We start from the raw sequence: 19,870 nt of genomic DNA, 5'->3' as shown, positions 1-19,870 counted from the left end.
GAAAGTCATTGGCAGTTCTTCCAAATAGTGAACTTACCATGTGACCGAGTAACTCTGCTGGTATTCTACTAAACTCTACTTGGTTTAGTTTTTAAAAGCTAGTTTTTAATGGCAGGCATCACTTCCAAACCGTCTTCCCTCTCTGAGCCCAGGACCTTGCTTTCTGGCTCGTGACCCTGGAGGAGCCGTCTCCCGGCTCTGAGCCTCAGAATCCCGCCTGGGAGGTGGGAACAGGACTAGCGCCTGCTTCATGGTGGCCCTGAGGTTGAGGCTCTGCACCACGCACCTGGGTGGGTGCCTTAGTGCTCAGCACAGGGGACTCTGAACCTTGGCGGTCAGGCTCGTATTTGGGGTCTTACCATGACTTGTACTGATTGTGAAGTAAACTCCATATCCTACTGGGTCGTCTCCTTTGAGCTAAGCTTGAAGACAAACGCACCGTGAAAAATAACTTGTCTTTTAGTCATATGACATTAAATCTCTTGAACACTTGCTTTCAGTTCAGTTCAGTTGCTTGGTCGTGTCTGACTCTGCAGCCCCGTGAACTGCAGAATGCCAGGCCTCCTTGTCCATCACCAACTCCTGGAGTTCACCCAAACTCATGTCGGTGATGCCACCCAACCATCTCATCCTGTGTCATCCCCTTCTCCTGCCCTCAATCTTTCCCAGCATCAGGGTCTTTTCCAATGAGTCAGCTCTCCGCATAAGGTGGCCAAAGTATTGGAGTTTCAGCTTCAACATCAGTCCCTCCAATGAATATCCAGGACTGATCTCCTTTAGGATGGACTAGTTGGATCTCCTTGCAGTCAAGAGTCTTCTCCTGATAAAAAAAAAAAGAGTCTTCTCCAACACCACAGTTGAAAAGCATCAATTCTTTGGTGCTCAGCTTTCTTTATAGTCCAATTCTCACGTCCATAGATGACCACTGGAAAAACCATAGCCTTGACTAGACGGACCTTTGTTGGCGAAGTAATGTCTCTGCTTTTTAATATGCTGTCTAGGTTGGTCATAGCTTTCACTCGCTTTAGGAAATGTCTAACGAAACGAGTGAAATGACATGCAGTGAGGCTGTAAAGTCCATTTTCTTTCCTAGGGATGAATTTAACATTAAAGTTCTTCAGGCTTTTGTGGAACTCCACGAGTTTGCTGATCTCAACCTCGTACAAGCCTTAAGGTGAGCGTTCATGCCCTGCGCGTGAAGGGAGGCTGGGCGGGAGAGTGGCCCCGCGGCGCTGGGCGGTGACCCTCTGGGTAACTCCAGCCGCCAGAGAGAGGATCGGGGGCGGGCCTCTCCTGCCTCCACGTGGCCCAGGCTCTGGCTCCGCTCCCTGTTGCTTTGCCTTCTCTCTCTTTGCCTGGTCTTCGGCAGTTGTGGGTGACCCCCTTCCCACCTCTGGGTGCGGTCTCAGTGCCTGGGCCCACTTTTCACCACATTTGGCTTTGCCCACTAGCCACGTGGAGGCCCAGGGTGTGCCCAGGAGGGTGTGGGTTTTGTGCCCGGGAGGCCGCCCTGGCCCAGGATCCCAGCCTCGTTGGCAGGTGCTGGTCTGAGCCTGTCTCCTGTGTCCTCTGCCGCAGCGCCCCCCCCTTTCCTGGTGACTGCTCCCCCAGCTGTAAACTGGGGTGGCGCTGCCTTTCTGTGGGCTCAGCCCCTGGCCTTGGCTGAGGGCTGCGCTGGCGGGTCCAGTTTGAGATGACGCGTTTTGAAGACGGTGTCTCGGGGAGGGGCAGGCCTGGCGAGCCTGGGGCGTGGCCACGAGGACCCTGTTCTTTCCATCAGCTGCGGGACCTCCCGCAGACAGCGGCGCGCCTCGGGGTCCAGGGGGTCAGTGCGCTTCGGCCCCCCGGAAGGGCCTCTGGTCTTGGAGATGCCCACCCACCCCCCTGTTCTCGCCCCTGCAGGCAGTTCCTCTGGAGCTTCAGGCTGCCGGGCGAGGCGCAGAAGATCGACCGCATGATGGAGGCCTTCGCTGCCCGCTACTGCCTGTGCAACCCCGGCGTCTTCCAGTCCACGGGTGAGTGCGCGGCGGGTGGGTGGTGCGCGGCGCCCGGGCTGGGCCCGTGCTGATGGCCCGCGGCGCTGACCCTCCCCCCCCGCACAGACACGTGCTACGTGCTGTCTTTCGCCATCATCATGCTCAACACCAGCCTCCACAACCACAACGTGCGCGACAAGCCCACGGCCGAGCGCTTCGTCACCATGAATCGCGGCATCAACGAGGGCGGGGACCTCCCCGAGGAGCTGCTGCGGGTGAGCCGCCCCGCCATGCGCCCCTCCTCCCCGTGCACCCCACCTCCCCGTGTACCCTGCCCCCTCCCCAGGTAGCCGCCCCCCCCCGTCCCCGCCCCGTGTTCCTCTTACCCGGTCCGTGTCCCCCTCGTCCCGTCCCCACCTCTGCTCAGGAGCGTCAGGCCCTGCCTTTGCGCCCAAGTCGACGGCCTTTAGAGGGGCCCTGGGCGCGCCCTGGGGGGCTTCGCGGGGCGGCTGGTGGCGCTCGGCCTGAGCCCCGGCCGCCCTCCCTACGCAGAACCTGTACGAGAGCATCAAGAACGAGCCGTTCAAGATCCCCGAGGACGACGGCAACGACCTGACGCACACGTTCTTCAACCCCGACCGGGAGGGCTGGCTCCTGAAGCTGGGTGAGCGGCGGCGCCGGGGGCGGGACCCCGCCGTGGCCCCTCCGCCCGCGCCCGCGCCGCAGCCCCCGCGGCGCCCGGTGCGCCTCCCCGCGCGGCCGGAGGCGGCGGCTCCCCGAGGTCCCCGCACAGCGGCCCCTGGCGGCCAGGCGCGCCCGCGCGGCGTCTGCTCGGGCGGCCGCGCCGCCCCCGGGCGCCCGCCGCCTCTCTTGGTTCGGTGTGGCTGACTTTCGATGCGTGGTTTAAATGTGCCTTCTTGTTGTTTTCCTTCTGCCTGTGGCTCCCACCTTTCTGTTCTGTGATGGGCTGTCCCTGCTTGTCCTGCGTAGGAGGTACGTACCCAGCGGCTTCCTGCCCTTTGCCAGCTGCTCTCTCTTCTCCTGTCTCTCTGTCGGTTCGTGTGAAGCTCCGACTTGCTTGCCATCCATCTGGCCCTCGTGGCTTCAGACGTGCCGGGCTCACTTCATCCTCCACGCAGGGCAAGGTGCCGCGGCCGCGTCGCCCCTCCGCGGCTGGGCGAGGAGTGAGGGACCGAGGCGCGTGGAGATGCCGGGCGGAGACAAGCTCGCCCCTCCGCGTCCTTGGCCCTGAGCACATCGCCCGCCGCCCATCCCGCTAACCAGGCAGTGCGTGTTTGCACCACCTGTGCAGAGTCTAGGCGCGTGTGTTAGAACACGGGTGCTCTTGTCTGACCTCGGGAGCTAAGCAGGGCCAGGCCTGGTTAGTACTTGGATGGGAGAAGCGTGTTAAGAACCTCTTGACTATTGACAAACAAGCAGAAGAGCATTTATATATTCTGGGCCATCTTAGGGCTCCGTAGGGAGTTATCATTCTCTTGGAGGTTGAGATTCCTTCTTCTGGTGACATTAGAGCCTGTGAGATGAGCCAGATGACGCAGGCACTCTGCAGACAGTGTGTCAGACACCAGGGCCTACAGGAATGCTGGTGGTTTGAGTCTTTAACCAAGAGGGGATGAGCGTGGGCCTGGTGACAGTGTGGCCAGTGTAAGAGTGTGTAGCGTGGGGCGGCTGTCCTGATTTGGGATATAGCTCTCACCTTTCTCTGGCTGTGCCAGGGTTCGGAAGACTTTTGGATCTTTGCCTAAAAAGCCAGAAGCGTAGCAGTGGCCCTGGGTAATGCCTGAGTGACCTTCCAGACACACCTGGCTTTGAGATCCCATCCAGCCTGTGGGCCTGGGATGAGGGCCCAGGGAAGGTGCCCAGAAGAACAGCAGCTGCACTTGGGCTCTTCCTGTTCTCTGTCGCCAGCAAGGGCCCCCCCGGGGTGGTGACAGCACAGGCCTGCCTGGCAGCCAGGGTGCCCCCAGTGCCCCTTGGGTGACTCTAAAGACTGAACTAGATGTCTGACACCAGGGCTCGTGTTCCAGCCTGTCATCTGGTCGAGCAGATGACCGGACCACAGCATTGGGGCAGGGCACCGACAGGCACAGGGCCGGCTGGTGCCCGGGAGGGGCCAGGGGCCCAGGGCTTGCTGCTCACCCGTTCCCGCGGCCCCCGCTCTGTCCTCAGACCCAAGGCTGAGGGCTACAGAGCTGGTGACAGCACAGGTCGCACCTGCAGCCCGGAGCCTCAGCCCCTGGGGCTGTTCTGCTCTCAGAGCTGTTAGCGTCCCCCAAGGTGTCCAGTGCACAGCTGGCTGGTCAGTGCGCCAGACTCCTGCCTACGGTTCTGACCCCATGAAGGGTCCCTGGGTGTCGGTCCCCTAGGGACCCAGGAGGCGGGTGCTGAGGCTTTGTTAGGCTGGGCCTGGGTGCACACCTGTACTTAGTGAGGACACACAGCCCTAGGCCCCTGAACGGCCTACACACACACGCAGGCAGAGAAGCCAGAACTGTGGCCGTGCGTGTGCTAAGTTAGGAACTGGAGGTCCTAGCATGACCTCGCTTGGGGGTTTGTTGTCGTAAGTTAATCTTAAAGGAGACCGTGCTTTCAGGAGGCCAGGGTGCCCCGCCAGAGCAGAGCCTGGTGATGAGCTTCATGATGGTCCTGTAAATACCGTGTAGTCACTGTGTTTTGAGAGTGAGTCAGATGTGTTAACACAAGAGTTTGGTTGGCACAGAGCTGGCGTGGAGAACAGGCTTGCGTGGTATGCACGAGAGCCCGTGTCTGCTAACAACTATGCAGGCAGCAGGCGTTTACAAAGAGAAAAGGGCTGATTCTATCCATACTAGTCAGGAGCAGCCAGGCTCCTTCCTGCAGGGGTGTGTGTGTCTGTGTGTGTGTCTGTGTGTGTGTCTGTGTGTCTCCTTGTCCTGAAGCCCAGTCACAAACACATGCTTGGGCAGAGCTGGTCCATCTCCTGCAGCAAAACCTGCTGGAGCTCAGAGACCAAGAGTGTCACCGCCGCCACCCTGTAAGGGGGCTTGGGGCTGGGCCAGGCTCAGGGGTCCACCTGACCACACACCTCTGTCTCAATGCCCACTGCCCCTGGCCCAAGAGGCTCCCCTGGTCTCAAGACCTGGACCAGGGGTTGGGTTCCTCCAGACGTGCCACTGAAGTTGGGTGTAGCAGGGCAGGAGTCTAGGTGCAGAAGAGTCTCGAGGCCTTCCAAGAGAACAGAGATCCCTGCCCATGGTTCGAGACACACCTTGAGGGGGTGGAGGCCTTGGGGGTTGGAGGCATGAAGGGGCCTCAGGGTCTGAGGGCCCCCAAGGACAGTGGAATTTGGACAGATGCTTCTGACGGGGATGGAAAGTGAGATTAGGGGAGCAGGGGAATCTGGGGACCCTCTTCACGGCATAACTGAGGCTGCCGCCCCACACACCTGCCCTGCCTGCCCAGCCAGCCTGTGGCCATCATGAGGACAGACATCTCATCAGTGACCCAAGGGTGAGGGTCCCAGTCTCTGAGGACCCCTCAGTGGCACTGAAACCACAGACGGGGCTCCCTCCCTGCAGCTGGGTGTCTGCGTGTGTCTCTTCCCCCCATATCTCCCCAAATGTCAGGCCTTGTGCCTCAATTTCTGGATAGCCTTCATGTCCCCCCATGTCCCTGTCTGGGCTCCTCAGTTTCAGGGACCAGGTCCGTGACCCTCAGCCACAAGGGTCTCCCCTGTCTGCACCAGGGAGCCAGGGGGCGGGGCAGCTGCTGCTTACCTCATGCTGGTGGGTCGCAGACATCTGTCACCAGGCGCACGTTCTCTCTTTCAACTTTTGTTTTTAAACGTCATGTCGGAAGCAGAGACTAGAAATAGAAAAGGAAGCCAGTTGGTTTCTACTGAATATTTGAGAGTGAAAGATTTCTTTTCTGTAGTTTGAGGAGAGTGGGTGCAGATGAGCTGTGTGTGTGCATGTGTGTCCCAGATCTTGTTATGAGATTAATTCAATCTAATAATTCCCTGGGCCAAGGCCATAATCGATTTTGATGGATCCCAGGGCTGCCCCAGGTCCTCAGTAATGCGATGACGGTCCTGACGTAACGGGATTAAGTCCTGGACAGACCGGCAGCGGCGCTGACTTCATCCTGTTGTCATTTCCATGTGGGGAAATTAAGACCATTCATCACGACTAACTCTTCCAGGAAGCAGACTTGGGAAACGCTCGGGTCATCTGGGTGCCCTGCAGGCGGGCGGGGGTGCATGCGGGCCCCAGCAGCCACGGGCAGGCCAGGCCGCACACCATGGCCAGGATCTGGGGCAGAATGTGAAACGTTTTCACGAAGGACGAAGTGTAAAAGCCAGCTCGGCCCCAGTGGCATTTCTGAAAAGCACAGTAGCTCGTGTAGGGCTTGCTCTGCCCAGACTCACAGGGTCCCTCTGCTCTTAGGGGGGCGCGTGAAGACCTGGAAGCGGCGCTGGTTCATCCTCACCGACAACTGCCTCTATTACTTTGAATACACGACGGTAAGCGCAGGGCTGCGGGTCCTCCAGGTCGCGGGACCCTCGGCGGGTGCGGGGGAGGCTGGCTGAGCGCTTTGTCCCGCAGGATAAGGAGCCCCGGGGAATCATCCCGCTGGAGAACCTGAGCATCAGGGAGGTGGAGGACCCGCGGAAACCCGTAAGCTGGCTTCCCCGCCGCCCGCCCTTCCCTCCCGCTCCCCCAGCACCAGGTGACAGTCGTGTCTGTCTCCACCAGAACTGTTTCGAGCTGTACAACCCCAGCCACAAAGGGCAGGTCATCAAAGCCTGTAAGACAGAGGCGGACGGCCGGGTAGTGGAGGGCAACCACGTGGTGTACCGCATCTCGGCGCCCAGCCCGGAGGAGAAGGAGGAGTGGATGAAGTCCATCAGGTGCGCCCGGGCCCGCCGGGCGGGGCCTGTGCTGTGGGCGTGTCAGGGGCGGGGCCTGTGCGCTAGGTAGGCCGGGAGGGTCGGGCTCTCGTCTGGTCGGGGCGGGTGAGGCCCGAGCTGGGGCTGTCAGAGGGGCGGGGCTGTTGTCGAGCGCGAGTGGCGCTCTTGATGGGGCCTTGTGTGTAGGACTGCCCCGCCCATCCTAACCCAGTTTTTTTTACCCTCTCCCAGAGCGAGTATCAGCAGGGATCCTTTCTATGACATGTTGGCCACGAGGAAAAGGAGGATTGCCAATAAGAAATAGAGCTTTCCTGGTCTGAGCAGCAGGTAAAAGTAAACTGAAACCCCACAGCAGAGTGACTGGGGGGCCCTCCACGACCCCCTGGACCACCCCGACGGCCTGCCCTGTCTCCTCCGGGACAGCAGCCCCTGCTGATCTCAAGAGGCCTCACGTCACCCCTTCCCGCCGCCGCCCTCCCAGCTCCGGGTACATCCTTCTCGAAGCCCCGGCCTGCAGCTGCGCCTGGTGGTCCAGCCTTGAATATCCGCGGGGCAGACTAGGGGCCACACGTGCTCCTTGGTGGCAGTGGCTGTGTTGGCCGTTCTGGAAGCCACTGTTTTGTGTCATAACAGGAAAGGAAAAGCTACCACTTTTTTATTGAGTTTTTTTCTCAGATATATAGGATTATAGCTTTTATACGCCTTTTTATATTCTGAAATTATAATGAAAGATACTTTCTAACAGTAGTATTTTTAGAATGGCAGCTATAAATTTAACTTCTGGACACACGTATATACTGTGCACTGAGAACAAGTTACATACACACATATGCAGCAACTGGGGAGTGGGTGCCGTGCTCAAGGGGAACCCGAGGGCGCCCCCTGGTGGAGGGAGACGCCCGCGTCCTTGAAGACGCGCGCTGGGCAGGGTGGCTCCAGGGGTCCCGTCTTCTGAGTCACCCAGCTCCGTCTTCGTGGCCCCGCAGATAACTTTTACAAAGACACAAATCATTAAATTTTGGTTTGGGGTGTTTATCCTGTAACTGCTGAATCCCAGGACGGACAGTGTATGTATTGAACCACATGAAACTGCTCATATTTGACCCCTTTCTGATACCCACAAACAGCAGTGTCACGTGGTCCAACCGAACACATGGTTCAGGCCAGCTGTGACCCCTGTCTTCACTACTTAAGGCCTGTTGGCCAAACGAATGCTTATAATGATCAGATATATTAATGTAATGTGTAGACATATAAGGAACTAGAGACAATCTTGCTCCGTGTTTTGAGAGATTTGATATATTATAGGAAGGGAAAGAGCAGGCTGGGGGATGAAGGTGTATAGCACTTACGCTTTTCTGTAAATAGTTTAAAACCCCAAATATGCACTGGTGGTTGGACTGGCGAAGATCCCTGACCAGGAGGTTGCCAGGTGCCGCTGGCTGAGGGAGAGGTGCTCAAGCGTGCAGTGAGGAGCTGGGCCCATCACGCCACAGAGATGGCCCAGGGGTGCACAGGTGGGACATTCAGGGCCGGGCCAGTGACATGCCTCTTGTTGTAAGTTTCATTTCCACCACCAGAACCCCCGCACATTATATGTAGGACCCCCTCGCCCACATGGGCTGTTTCAGTGGAGGGTCCCTTCCCTGGGGGACCTTACCCTGCCCCACTGCGAAGGCACCCACCTTGTTCAGTTTGTACACCTGAGAGGTCATCACCTCTCCTGTGCAAAGGCCAAGTTCAAGAAAGACCACCTCAGCCTATGCATAGAGAGGTAAAACAGAGAAAATGTTTCCTGGGAGTTGCCTCGATGCTGAGACGGAACGGCTGTGGGCTCTCAGCCTCGTGCAGCTTACAGTCATGCTAACTGCATGGGGGCCACGCCCAGGACCCTCCACCAGGCATCAAACTGACTTTTTTGGTTCATTCCCAAGCATTTAGGCTTTGCTACCGTACCGATACCTCAGATTCAAACCTCTAGTTCTGAGAAAGGCAAGTCAGCATTCTTGAAATGCCTGACTGCATATATGCAACTCTGGCCCCAGTCGTCTGTGAAAAGACGCTGCCCAGACCACCCGACCAAACGCTGCTGACGACACCGGCAGCACCTGCCCCTCGGGCCAGCCCCGCTCCTGGGCTGCCTGGGGCACCGGCTCCATCAGTATTTTGTGTGGGACAACCGATCTCTCTCTCCTTTGTTTGATCCAGGTAGAACCCTGGGGATACTGGACTTTCTGTCTTTTGGGTCTGCATCAGGGTGGGGTTGAGAGAAGTGAGCAGAAGGAAACCTGTGAGACATTTTCTCTGACCACTTGTGAAGGAGCCTCACCAGACGGCTGTTTGCCCAGAAAGATGCAGAAGGCCGTGGTGCTCAGGATCTGTCCCTTGCCCTAGGAGTGTTACGTGAAGTCATGGAATTGCAGGTTTTGTTGTGACAGTATTAACCTGACAGGCGTAAGGTGTCCTCCGCCCACTAAGCCCTCAGATGGCCTGGTCCAGAAGCCCTGCTGGGTCAGGGCTGTGCGGGGACAGGTCTGTGGCTGGCGGGCCTGGTTGCCTCGACCTCGGTGTGATCCTGTTCACCCCCCTGCCACCCTCCCGTCTGAATTCAACTCAGTGCTTGAATTACTTGCCTTGTCCCAACTCTGGCCAAAGAGCTTCCCTCCAGCGACAGGGCTGGAGGCAGGGAAGGTCTGCTGGGTGGGCGGCATGGCTTCCACAGCCCCACTCGGCCCCATTGACGTGGGGTTTAAGTGGACACCCTGGGCCCATACAGGCAGGTGTCCTCAGGATCACAACATCCTTGAGCAGTTTAATGTGGTACCAAACGAAGTCCAAATAGGAGCTATTTATAGATGAAGCAGCATTTAATGCTGCATATAAAGCAATGCATATTTTTCAAGCTAAAATGCATATATCTACGTAGATGTGCTTTGCTGAGAAGTTAGGTCTGTTGTAGACCAGAAACCACACATTGTGATTTCTCGTTTTATTTTTTCTTAGAAAACATTTCTATTTACAGTAAATAGTTAATATGTAAATAATGTACATATATGTTGATTTCTGGAGTGTTTGTTATTCAATGTACATACTCCTACAACGTGCATGAAGAAATATCCTTTTATCTATTGATAATTTTGTTGTAAAGTGAATGGTAAGCCTGGAGAGTGTATGGTTGTCAAATGGCAAATACTATGTTCATTAAATAAAAACACATTGTTAAAATAAGATTGCTTACAGCTGGGTTCTTTAAAACAGGGGGAGTGTGGGTGAAGCAGCCCACGCCGGACGCTTTCACCAGTGGGGCCAAGAGCCCATGGCTGGAGCTTTAGAAGTTTTAAGCAAGTAAATGCAGAGAAAGAAGTCCATGAGAAGTGTCTGCAAGCAAATGCGGAAACAGCAGTAAAAAAATAAGACACAAAAGGTTTAATTTGCTGCCATTTATATACTATATAAATTTTACATGCTGTATATTTACAGTGGGGCAAGTGCTTTTTTAATCTTTAAAAAAACAAAGATCAAACTTTAGACATCTCTGAACAACACAAACTGTATAAACCATACAGATTATTCAGATACAAACTGTATTAAATACAGTTTTCCCCACTCCATCTCCTGATGCAGGACCAGTGAATTATAAGTGTATCACAGTTTGATAGCATATCCATATTAAAAATAAAATCACAGTATGATTTTGTCTGTAACTAGAAACTTTAAGGGACCAAGCTGACAACTCAGACTCCAATATCATAGTCAAGACAAGAGACACTGTATAAAAAAGTGTTATGTAATAAAAACGTACTGTAGGCCTTACAAATAATGTTTGGATTATACATTCATAATGTAAATACTCATCATAACTGGTAAATTGATTGGAATAGTTCCACAAAGTTCAAAAACAGAACTTGTCTATAAAATACATCTTCAAATCTTGAATACAACTAAAATATGAAGCAAATTAGTTTCTAGTATCAGACATTACAGAAAACAGACTGCTCTCAAAAGTCTAGTTGAGAGCTTGTGAATCTTTAAATAAAGTCTTTAAATTAAATATACACGCTGTCAGTTTGTACTTTTAATAATTCCATGGTTTCCCGGTTGGTCTTGCACCGGATGTCTAACTTGGAGGAGCATTGCATGGAATACGAGTGATCAACCTGAGTCTGTGATTAAGCAGCATTTGAGATGTTCTAGTCCAGGGCGTTATTTTCAATGTGATTTATATACACAGTTTATAGATTTACAATGGTCAGCAGTTGTAGAAAGTGTTCATCCGTTTGGAATAAGGGTAATTAAGAAAAGGTAAAAACTAAAAAAAAACGTCCTCCATGGTAAAATCTGTACAGTATTTACTAAAGAAGCACCACGCAGATTTGAACAAAGTTATTTTCTCTATTTATAATTTAAGCTGGGTTGGGGATGGCTTCTGTTGAACACGGTGAATCTGAAAGACAAGAGGCAGCCGCGTCAGTGATCCAGAGGCAGGAAGTGGAACCCAGGGCCTGGTGAGCCCCAGCTGGGCTGTCTTCCATTCACGTCCCCCCACCCCTTCGCAGATGCCCCAGGTCTCTAGGAAAGCCCCCTGGCCTCCCTGCGGGCAGTAGCTGGAAGGCCAGTGGGGAGGGCGCCCTCTGCTGGGCACTCGGAGCCGCCGCCCTAGGAAGAAAGTCTGCGAATTCCTCAGCGGGGGCTCAGGGCTTTCCCCTTGAGAACTCGCTGCTAAGCGTTCACTGGCCGCACGGTGGTCCTCTGTAGACAGTTCACTCAAACCTCACCTTGCTGAGGAGGAGTTACACATTTGGGCAAAAGTCCCTCCCCCATCCCTACTGGCACCACTGAGCACCAGGCCTGGAGATGATGCTCGAGGCTTTGATTTGCTGTAAAAAAGCACCCAAACCTCATTCAGATCAAGCCAAGCCCTTCTCGTCTGAAACAACTGCAGGGTGGGGAGGAGCAGGGCACCCAGAGCTCAGGACAGGGGTCTTGGGAAGGGCCCCCTCCCTCAGGCCCTCAGGTAGGGCTGTGAAGAAATGGCTTCTCCATCTTTCAAATGACTTAAGCTTCTGACCTGCCGTCGTTTTCTCCAGCGAGGGAGAGTGTGTCTAAGGCCCTGAACCTCACCCCCCTCAAGGGCTAACTCCCCACCTGCTCCCATGCAGCCCCACGCTCCCTCCTCAGGCCCCTCAGCGGCTCCACAAACGGTCAGGACAAACATGCAGAGAGGAAAAGCGCTCACCATAACTAGTGAAGTTTTTGTTTTGAGGCCAAGTTTTCAATCACCTAGAAAGCAAAGGTTAGGAAACATTTTAATGATGTTTTGGCAAAAATTTTAGCACCTGTGCTCTGTGCGTATCACGTCATTAACTTAGAAGCAGTTCTCAAACAGGCTCGTTGCCTGAAATCAGTCCTACACGAGCTGTGCTTCCAAGGGTTTCACTGAAAACACGCTTTTACATGGTGACTGAGGGCCACGTCCCCGTGGGAACAGCCCAATCTGATCCCAGCAAACCCATCAGCATTTCAACGCTGGGTCAAAGAAATCCAGAGCTTGATGGTGCCAGAGAACAGGAGTCTGGAGGAAAGGTCAAGGTGCCAGCAGGTGAAGAGGTCCGTCCTCTGAAAGCTGACAGAGGTCAGGACAGGATGGGCGTCTGAGCGTCATCAGATGGAGGACAGGAAAGGGTCCCCCCGCCTGCAGCCCCTGGAGACCTGCATGTGGGCCACCACATGTCCACTACCGGGCTTTGCGTGCCACCTACTGTCCCCCGAGCCAGCTCTGCGGGTGAGCCACGCCTATGGTGGGCTGGTGGCCTCTGGCTGTGGTCCTCACCACAGACCTGCAGCCTGAAGGGGAAGATTCAGGCAGACACGCAGAATCCTGAGGACCTGCCCGGACCACTTCACCACACGCAGTCAGAAGGGACTCATCTCATCCAGCCCCTGGCCCAAACCGTGGAAATGTTGGTGGAAATCAAGGTGGAAACGCACATTGTTGCCATCTTAACAAACACAGCAAAGGACACCTAGCTTCCCTTTCCTAATGGCCCCACGAGTCTTCTAATTTGCTCCAAGCACCCCTGGCATCCACCCCTCCCCAGACACCCCACCTATCCTGATCTCTGCTTCTCCCAAACGCCAGTGCGCTGTGTGGCCATCTGTCCCTCCTCCACCAACCATGACGTGACTGTGGGCCATGGGAGGGGGTCCTCCCCTAACCAGCATGACACCTCCCTGGGTCCAGAACACGGTAGAGAACCCATGGTCTCCGGGGCTCCCGGACAGCAGGCAGGGTCACAAGGGGGCACCTCGGGGGTCAGGGTGGGTGGGGGGTCAGCAAGCTGGTCCATGGAAGGCCCAGGCTGGGCTCCACCAGCTCCTCGGGGCCACAGACAGGCTGGGCTGCAGCGCAGCTTTACTGACACATCAATTTCACAAAATTTTCATGTGAAATGCAAGTCTTCTTTGGACTCTTCCAACAATTTAAAGGAGAAGGCAATGGCAACCCACTCCAGTACTCCTGCCTGGAAAATCCCATGGACGGAGGAGCCTGGTGGGCTGCAGTCCATGGGGTCTCGAAGAGTCGGACACGACTGAGCGGCTTCACTTTCACTTTCATGCATTGGAGAAGGAAATGGCAACCCACTCCAGTGTTCTTGCCTGGAGAATCCCAGGGACGGGGGAGCCTGGTGGGCTTTCTTCTATGGGGTGGCACAGAGTCAGACACGACTGAAGCGACTTAGCAGCAGCGGCAACCATTTAAAAACATCCAATCCTTCCCAACCGGCGGGCCACGTGAAGGTGGCGTCCCGCCCTCAGCCCGGCCCCCTGCAAGGCTCAGCACTCCTTCTAGGGTCGAAGGTCAGGGGAACAGCTAAGAAAGCCAGAAGGGCTGCGTACAGGGCGGTCAGAGCAGGAGAGGCTAGGAAGTTACAAGTGGGCCAAGCCCTGCAGGGCAGACAAGAATCCCAGAGCCCGGCAGCGTGCAGTCGCCCGGGACCCCCACCTGCAGCCGTAGCCCGAGACCCGGGCCAGAGGCGTGACGCCTGCGCACCGGTCACCAGACAGACTTCCAGGGTCTCCTCACAACGGGCAGGGGTTCAGGACCCGGGAGAGAAAGGAGGTACCACAACAGTATTTCTGTCAAACATGGCGTCTGAACAGGTCTGTCCCCAGTCAGACGCCCAGAGCCACACGCAGCACAGGCTCCCGGCTCTGCCTCGCTCAGCTTTCCCACCAGCCTCGAGGCGCCGCGCGAGGCCTCGCGGGAGCCGGGTGAGGACGCGGGGCGGGGCTCAGCGAGACTGACAGCTGCTCCGCCCTGTGAGGCTCCTTCCTCGAGCGACCGCCTCCTCCCGAGGGCAGGGCGCCTATGGCCGCCACTCCCAGCGCGCCCCCTCCGCGGCCGCTCGCCGCGCGCGCCCCCTTACCCTGGCCGCACTCGGACAGCCGACACCTGACCTCCCGGCTCTCCATCCTGAAGTGTTTGGTTTTCTCACAGAAAGGTGCCGCGCCCTCCAGCGGCAGGCCGTCTGCGAGGGGGAAGGCGCCCTCGGCTCTCCGGAAATGGTCCAAAGTCTCACAGCTGGCTGCCTTGGGCAAGCGCGGTTCTGAATCTCGCCCAAAGTCCTCTGATTTCCTCGAGTGTCTCTTCTTTTTCTTCTTCTTCTTCTTGTGTCTGTGGAGGTCAGCGTCAGAGTGCGCTACGGAAAGGTCTGAATCCTGCTGATGCCTGCGGAAGACAAAGCCAGGACTAGGGCCACTAGGAAAGCAAACCGCCCCAAGGAGAACTGGTCCTCTCTCTGACTCACACCCACTTCTGCGGACACTCAGCACGCGCGCACACAAGTGAGGCTCTCCTAATGAAACATGCGGTTTTCACTGTAATAATTAAGTCCAGGGTCATAAACTCACCAGTTTCAACCTGTCCCCACCGCAGCCTTCAACTTTGGGGAGAAGAGCTCTGGCCAAAGCACCAGAGGAAGGAAGGACTCCACCACCTTTTCCTGAAACTAGTTAGTGGCTAAAGGAAAAAGTATCTTTGCCGGGTGTGTCAGGCACACAGAAGGAAGGAGGTTTGATGTCCTTTTCCTTCAAGTAACCACTCTTCACCTGTGGCTTCTGGTAGGTAACCTCTTCCCAGGGTTTCGCTCTTAAGAGACACCAGTGTATAGTAACTGTGTGCTCAGTCCTCTCCTCACGGAGAAGTTATTTTCCAGAAAGCTGCTGACCAATTTAGCTTTTAAAAAATACAAGAACTTCCCAATGAGATTTCAAACTGAGAAATGGAAACTCAGTCTGAAATCTCACTGGACAATTTGTTGGAGAGTATCAACAGACGTAGAATTGTAACTACATCTGTGAATAAATAGGTTAACAGTCAATCCTAAAGAAAATCAACCCTGAATATTCATTGGAAAGACTGATACTAAAGCTGTAGCTCCAATACTTTGGCCACCTGATATGAGGAGCAGACTCATTGATAAAGACCCTGATGCTGGGAAAGACTGAGGGCAGGAGGAGAAGGGGACAACAGAGGATGAGATGGCTGGATGGCATCACTGACTCGATGGACATGGGCTTGAGCAAACTCTGGGAGATGGTGAAGGACAGGGAAGCCTGGCGTGCTGCAGTCCATGGGGTCACAGAGTTGGACGCAAATGAGCAACTAACCACCACCACCACTGTGAAGGTGGACAGTCCCAGGCTTCACCTCCTGAATGCCGCACGTGTACTCAGAGTTACAAAGCACCAGCTAAACACAGCCACGTCTTGAAAGACCGGGTTTTTGGGTGTTTTATAAAACCACATAACAAGATACCGCTTAAAACAGAGCTAAGGGTTTAGGAATCGATAAAAACAGGGCAGTCCCCAACCCCCCCGAGATGAAAGCTACGCACGACAGAGCCCTCACCCATCCGCAGGCTGGGTGTGGAGGGCGCACCCCCCACACGCAGCCACCCCTCACCTGGAGTCTCGGTCCCGGTGTTTGTCTTTGGATTTCTTTTTCTTCTTCGACTTTTTGTGCTTCTTCACTTTGGGCTCCTCTACAGGGTCCTTCTGTAAGCTTCTCCAGGCTTTCTTTTCTACGTGACTCTCATTCTCGAGACTATCGTATCTCCGTTTCCGTGACTTAACGTTGTCGTGTTCGTGAAACCGCGTGGCCAGGTCGCAGCTGCCATCTTCAGCCCCGAAGCCGAGCCTGTCGTGGGCGTATTTGGCGGCGGGGTGTGGAGGGGGCGCGTGGGCCATGCCCGCCCGGGGGCTGCTGAAGCGGTGCCGGTCCCTCTCTTTGGCCGCCAGCTCATAGCCCTTGCGGCCTCTGTAGTGGTCCTTGTAGGGCCGGCCACCGTAGGGCCCGGCCCTCTCGTACTCTCGCTCGGCGTGGAAGGGCCGCCAGTCCCGGGGCTCCCGGCCGGGGTACAGGGGGGACCTGTCGTGGTGGTACCGGCAGCGCTCCCAGCGCAGCCTGTCTGGGTAGTACTTCTCCCGGGCCCAGGCGTGCTCGCCCTCGGCGTGGTGGTAGCGGCCCCACTCCTGATCGGGGGCGCCCCTGCTCCGGGAGTGGTGGTGGCCCAACCTGGCCAGGGAGCTGGGGCAGGGGGGCTGTGGGGCCAGGGCGCAGGGCTCCAGCCGGGGCCGCTCAGGCCGCGGCCGCTCATGCTCCCGGTGGGGCCGCTTCCGCCGATGCTGCACCTCGGTCCTGCTCCGGCTCTCCCGTGCACGCTCGCCACTGGATGAGCGGTCCCTTCGGCTACGGTAATGTCCTCGGTCAACCTTTCTGAGGCTGCTGACCTTCTCCTGGACCGGACACGGCTCTGGGGCCTTGTGCCCGGCCTTACTGTCTTCCCCTCTCTCACTGCTGCTGCGCTCGGGGGGCCCCTCAGGATGGTTTTCTGTGATCATGTCTAGCTGCGGAGAGGGCACCTCGTCTGTGGACACCCCCGTGCTCTTAGCGGGACCCTCCGCCTCTGAGCCTCTGTCCCGACTGCTGTGACCCAAGGGCTCGGGCTCACGGTCGCCCTCGGAAGGCACAGAGGGAACCGGGCTCAGCCTCCCTGTGGCTTCTGCAGCCACTGGGTCCGGGGGCCGCTCTGGTAACGTCCCTCCCACGTCTGGGGATGGTTTGCTCTGATCATCTGTTAAATTCCCAGGGTCACAGGGTGCTGGAAGCTGATCGTCCCCGAGGGCGTCCTTGTCGGGGTTACAAAAGGTGCTGACACTCGACACAGCCTCCTCGGGTTCTGCCAAAACATGTTCAGAGACTTCTTCTTTGGTAGGTTTGATGCTGGGGTCCGAGGGCGGCGAAGCCTTCTTGAGTTTGCTGCTGAGATTCGAGACAGGCTCCAGGTTGTCCTGGCCATCGCCGGGAGGGGAGCGGCTGGCCTCCAGCTCCGCCTCCAGATGCTCCAGAGGCCTCTCCTCCGAGCCAGGTGTCCTGCAGCCCCGCAGAGACAGAGAAGGACAGGGGTCATTTACTCTCTGGGTTTTTGTCAATGGGCTACAGGGACGGACAAACACTTCATTCATTTACTGAATATTTTATGGCTTTACTGTATCTGGCTGAAACCTAAAACTGGGCTTATCATTTTTGGAAACTTCAAGTTTTCTCATTGTACATAAATGTAAAACTTTCTATCAAGCCTACTTAATTTTTCAGTAATAACTCTGCAATTCTAAGTGCCTCTGGTTTTCAGATATTTTTCTAATTCTTCTCAGTAACTAAGTCCAGACCATCAAAAAAGTCAAATAATGACAGGGCGCTTACTTTTTCTCTGGATCCCTTTTCTCCGAATTTTCCTGGAGCCTCAGAGACAGAGTAGTTACCTCCCAACAGAGCCAAGAGCTCCCTGAATTACCAACAAACTGTGAGGGACCACTGCTGCAGTAAGCGAATTCTGCCATGCTTTTGACGGACTCCTCAAGTTAAGGAAAGCTGCCAGAAAACAAGAAAAACCCTAAAGCGGGCCCCCTTTTTGGTCTGGGAGAGAGAAGACACACGAGGTCACTACAGAGGCTCAAGGTCGCACGTGCAGCTGGGGTGAGCATGCCTGGGGTGTGACCGTCACAGGTCACCTGTCATGCTGCTCACGCACGTTCCGCCTGAAGACAAGCTGAGCCAGACAAGGGGAGAGACGAGGACAGCTGTGGTGCCAGGGACTGAGTGCTCAGACTGCCCCCTCTGTAGGCTCAACTGGGAACATTCCTGACTGGGGTTCTTGCTGAGGGCACATCCCCCTCAAAGGCCCTTCTGACACAGAGTGCATGGGGGTTTGTCGCTGTGATGGGGTAGACCAGCGCACCAGTAGGGAGGGGCTGAGGCAGGCAGTTCTGTAGAACAAGCCAGGTGCCCACGGCCCGAGGTCCATGTGGAGAAAACCTCAGCTCTGTTACTGGCCCCTTCACAGACATCCCCAGGTGTCCAGCTAAAGACAGTCACACCTTGGCCGAGAGCTGTCCTCCAGGAGGCCATCACGGCGTTGACGTGAGGTGACGTGACCTGACCTCTTCGAGGTGCTGGCTCCCGGGCTGTCCACCTGATGACCGTGGCTGCCACCTCACGGCCCTGCCTTTACTCCCATCACGTTATGTACGCTGAGGTCAGGACACTGACGTGTGTTTTTAAGCATGGAGACACACCGCACTGACCATTAATTTAATCTCAGAGCTCTAGAGAGAGCATAACAAAGCCTTTGCTCCTGGACAGAGCAAGACTCCCAGCCCAGCCCCTCTGTACACCCTCGGGTGCCTGTTGGGGGCGATGAGTGGGACGTGCTGGCTGGTCAGACATGTACTGACCCAGCACGGGAGGAGGCTCTGTGGGAGAGGAGGTGGGCGCTGGACTAACAGGCCCCGGTAACTTTACCTGACTCTCCCACCAGGCAAATCAACGAGTTCTACAGATGCTTATTCAAGAAGGCTCATCCTGGGCCTTTCGTGAGCAGACGCGCCCTGCTCCCACATCCTGCTGCCCCGGGACAGCCATCTTACCTAGTCTCCTCTGCCGAGCCTTTGGCTTTGCTGCCGAGTTTGAAGGTCTCTAAGATTTTGTCTTCTGGAAGAGGTGGCAAAGGAGCAGGCATCAACTAGGATTAAAAAAAAAAAAAAAGTGTTTTTCAGCTGTGAGTGCCACGCCTGTGCCTCCTGAAATCCAGCCATGTGACCCGCCGGACACGAGGGCAAAAGGGAAGCCCGCCTGCCCGCCTGCCCGCCACCCCACAGCTGCTCACCTTCCCAGGGAGGCCGTTTGCCTTGGGAAAGGGGTGTTCTGAGTGCAGCGCAGGCTGGCCTGGGCAAGGGGCCCCGTCTGAGGGCAGGCCGTTTTCCATCGGGTCGCTGTCCGGACCAGTAGCACCATTTAGAGCCACGGGCTCTCGGAGCTCGTGCGGGGAGGCGTCGCCGTCTTCGGCGTCTGGAGCAGGGGAGCACACGCTCTCGGTCAGCCCGCGGCCGTTCTCCTGGCCGAGGCCCTTGGCCTCCTCGTCAGACTCCTCGGAGGACTCGGCGCCGTAGGGGACCAGCACGCCAGCGCTCAGCCTGGGCCTGCCGTTCATCACGGGCCTGGAGCAGGCCTCCCTCGGGGCCGTCTGCTTTGGGACCTTACTAGAGGCGGGCGGCGTGGGGGCACTCGAGGTAGACTGTATTGCACAAGAAGCGGTAATGGTAGAAGAGGGGGCGGGCTTGTTGGGGTGCTCCAAAGAATTGCTGTGAAGGCTAGACTGAGACTGACCTTGGCGCACAGGCAACTTGTTGTGAATACTGATCGTGATTTTCTGTTTCTTGGGGTGTTCTGGAATAACTGAGGGCCTGCTAACTGACCAGTTCTGAACAGACGGGGAGGCGTTCACAGTCCTGCTGACACTGGAATTCCCGCTGGGGCCTGACATAGGGCTGCTCGGCGTCTCCTTCGGCGGTCCCGTCCCGTTCAGGTGAGGGGGGTTCTGGGGACAAGCAGACCACAGCCAGGTGAGAGCTCCAGAAACCGCCA

At 56.1% G+C, this 19,870-nt stretch overlaps 2 protein-coding genes across 10 annotated transcripts in view; one reads left to right on the top strand and one right to left on the bottom strand.

Annotated features, from left to right (window-relative positions):
* CYTH3 (cytohesin 3) overlaps positions 1-10,940 on the top strand; it is a 69,898-nt gene extending 58,958 nt beyond the window's left edge. For 5 of the 7 annotated variants that reach the window (XM_042240307.1, XM_060405726.1, XM_060405723.1 and 2 more), the window contains 8 exons: positions 1,094-1,174; positions 1,903-2,015; positions 2,103-2,251; positions 2,529-2,640; positions 6,422-6,498; positions 6,581-6,652; positions 6,731-6,885; positions 7,117-10,113. In XM_042240307.1, coding sequence (XP_042096241.1) covers positions 1,094-1,174; positions 1,903-2,015; positions 2,103-2,251; positions 2,529-2,640; positions 6,422-6,498; positions 6,581-6,652; positions 6,731-6,885; positions 7,117-7,189 — 832 coding nt within the window. In that variant the 3' untranslated portion in view covers positions 7,190-10,113. Of the gene's footprint in view, positions 1-1,093; positions 1,175-1,902; positions 2,016-2,102; positions 2,252-2,528; positions 2,641-6,421; positions 6,499-6,580; positions 6,653-6,730; positions 6,886-7,116; positions 10,114-10,143 lie in introns of those variants that run through there. The other 2 variants (XM_060405725.1, XM_060405724.1) reach the window with 2 other exon arrangements.
* USP42 (ubiquitin specific peptidase 42) overlaps positions 10,311-19,870 on the bottom strand; it is a 42,006-nt gene continuing 32,446 nt past the window's right edge. For all 3 annotated transcript variants that reach the window (XM_042240306.2, XM_042240303.2, XM_042240305.2), the window contains 6 exons: positions 19,113-19,823; positions 18,874-18,968; positions 15,851-17,320; positions 14,313-14,614; positions 12,122-12,165; positions 10,311-11,329 (listed from right to left, as the gene is read on the bottom strand). In XM_042240306.2, the coding sequence (XP_042096240.1) occupies positions 12,158-12,165; positions 14,313-14,614; positions 15,851-17,320; positions 18,874-18,968; positions 19,113-19,823 (2,586 nt within the window). In that variant the 3' untranslated portion in view covers positions 10,311-11,329; positions 12,122-12,157. The remainder of the gene's footprint in view (positions 11,330-12,121; positions 12,166-14,312; positions 14,615-15,850; positions 17,321-18,873; positions 18,969-19,112; positions 19,824-19,870) is intronic.

The sequence above is a fragment of the Ovis aries genome, chromosome 24 (assembly GCF_016772045.2).
Source record: "Ovis aries strain OAR_USU_Benz2616 breed Rambouillet chromosome 24, ARS-UI_Ramb_v3.0, whole genome shotgun sequence".
Classification (NCBI taxonomy): Eukaryota; Metazoa; Chordata; class Mammalia; order Artiodactyla; family Bovidae; genus Ovis; species Ovis aries.
Note: the sequence above shows the minus strand (reverse complement) of the source record. Positions and strands in the feature narration are given on the sequence as shown.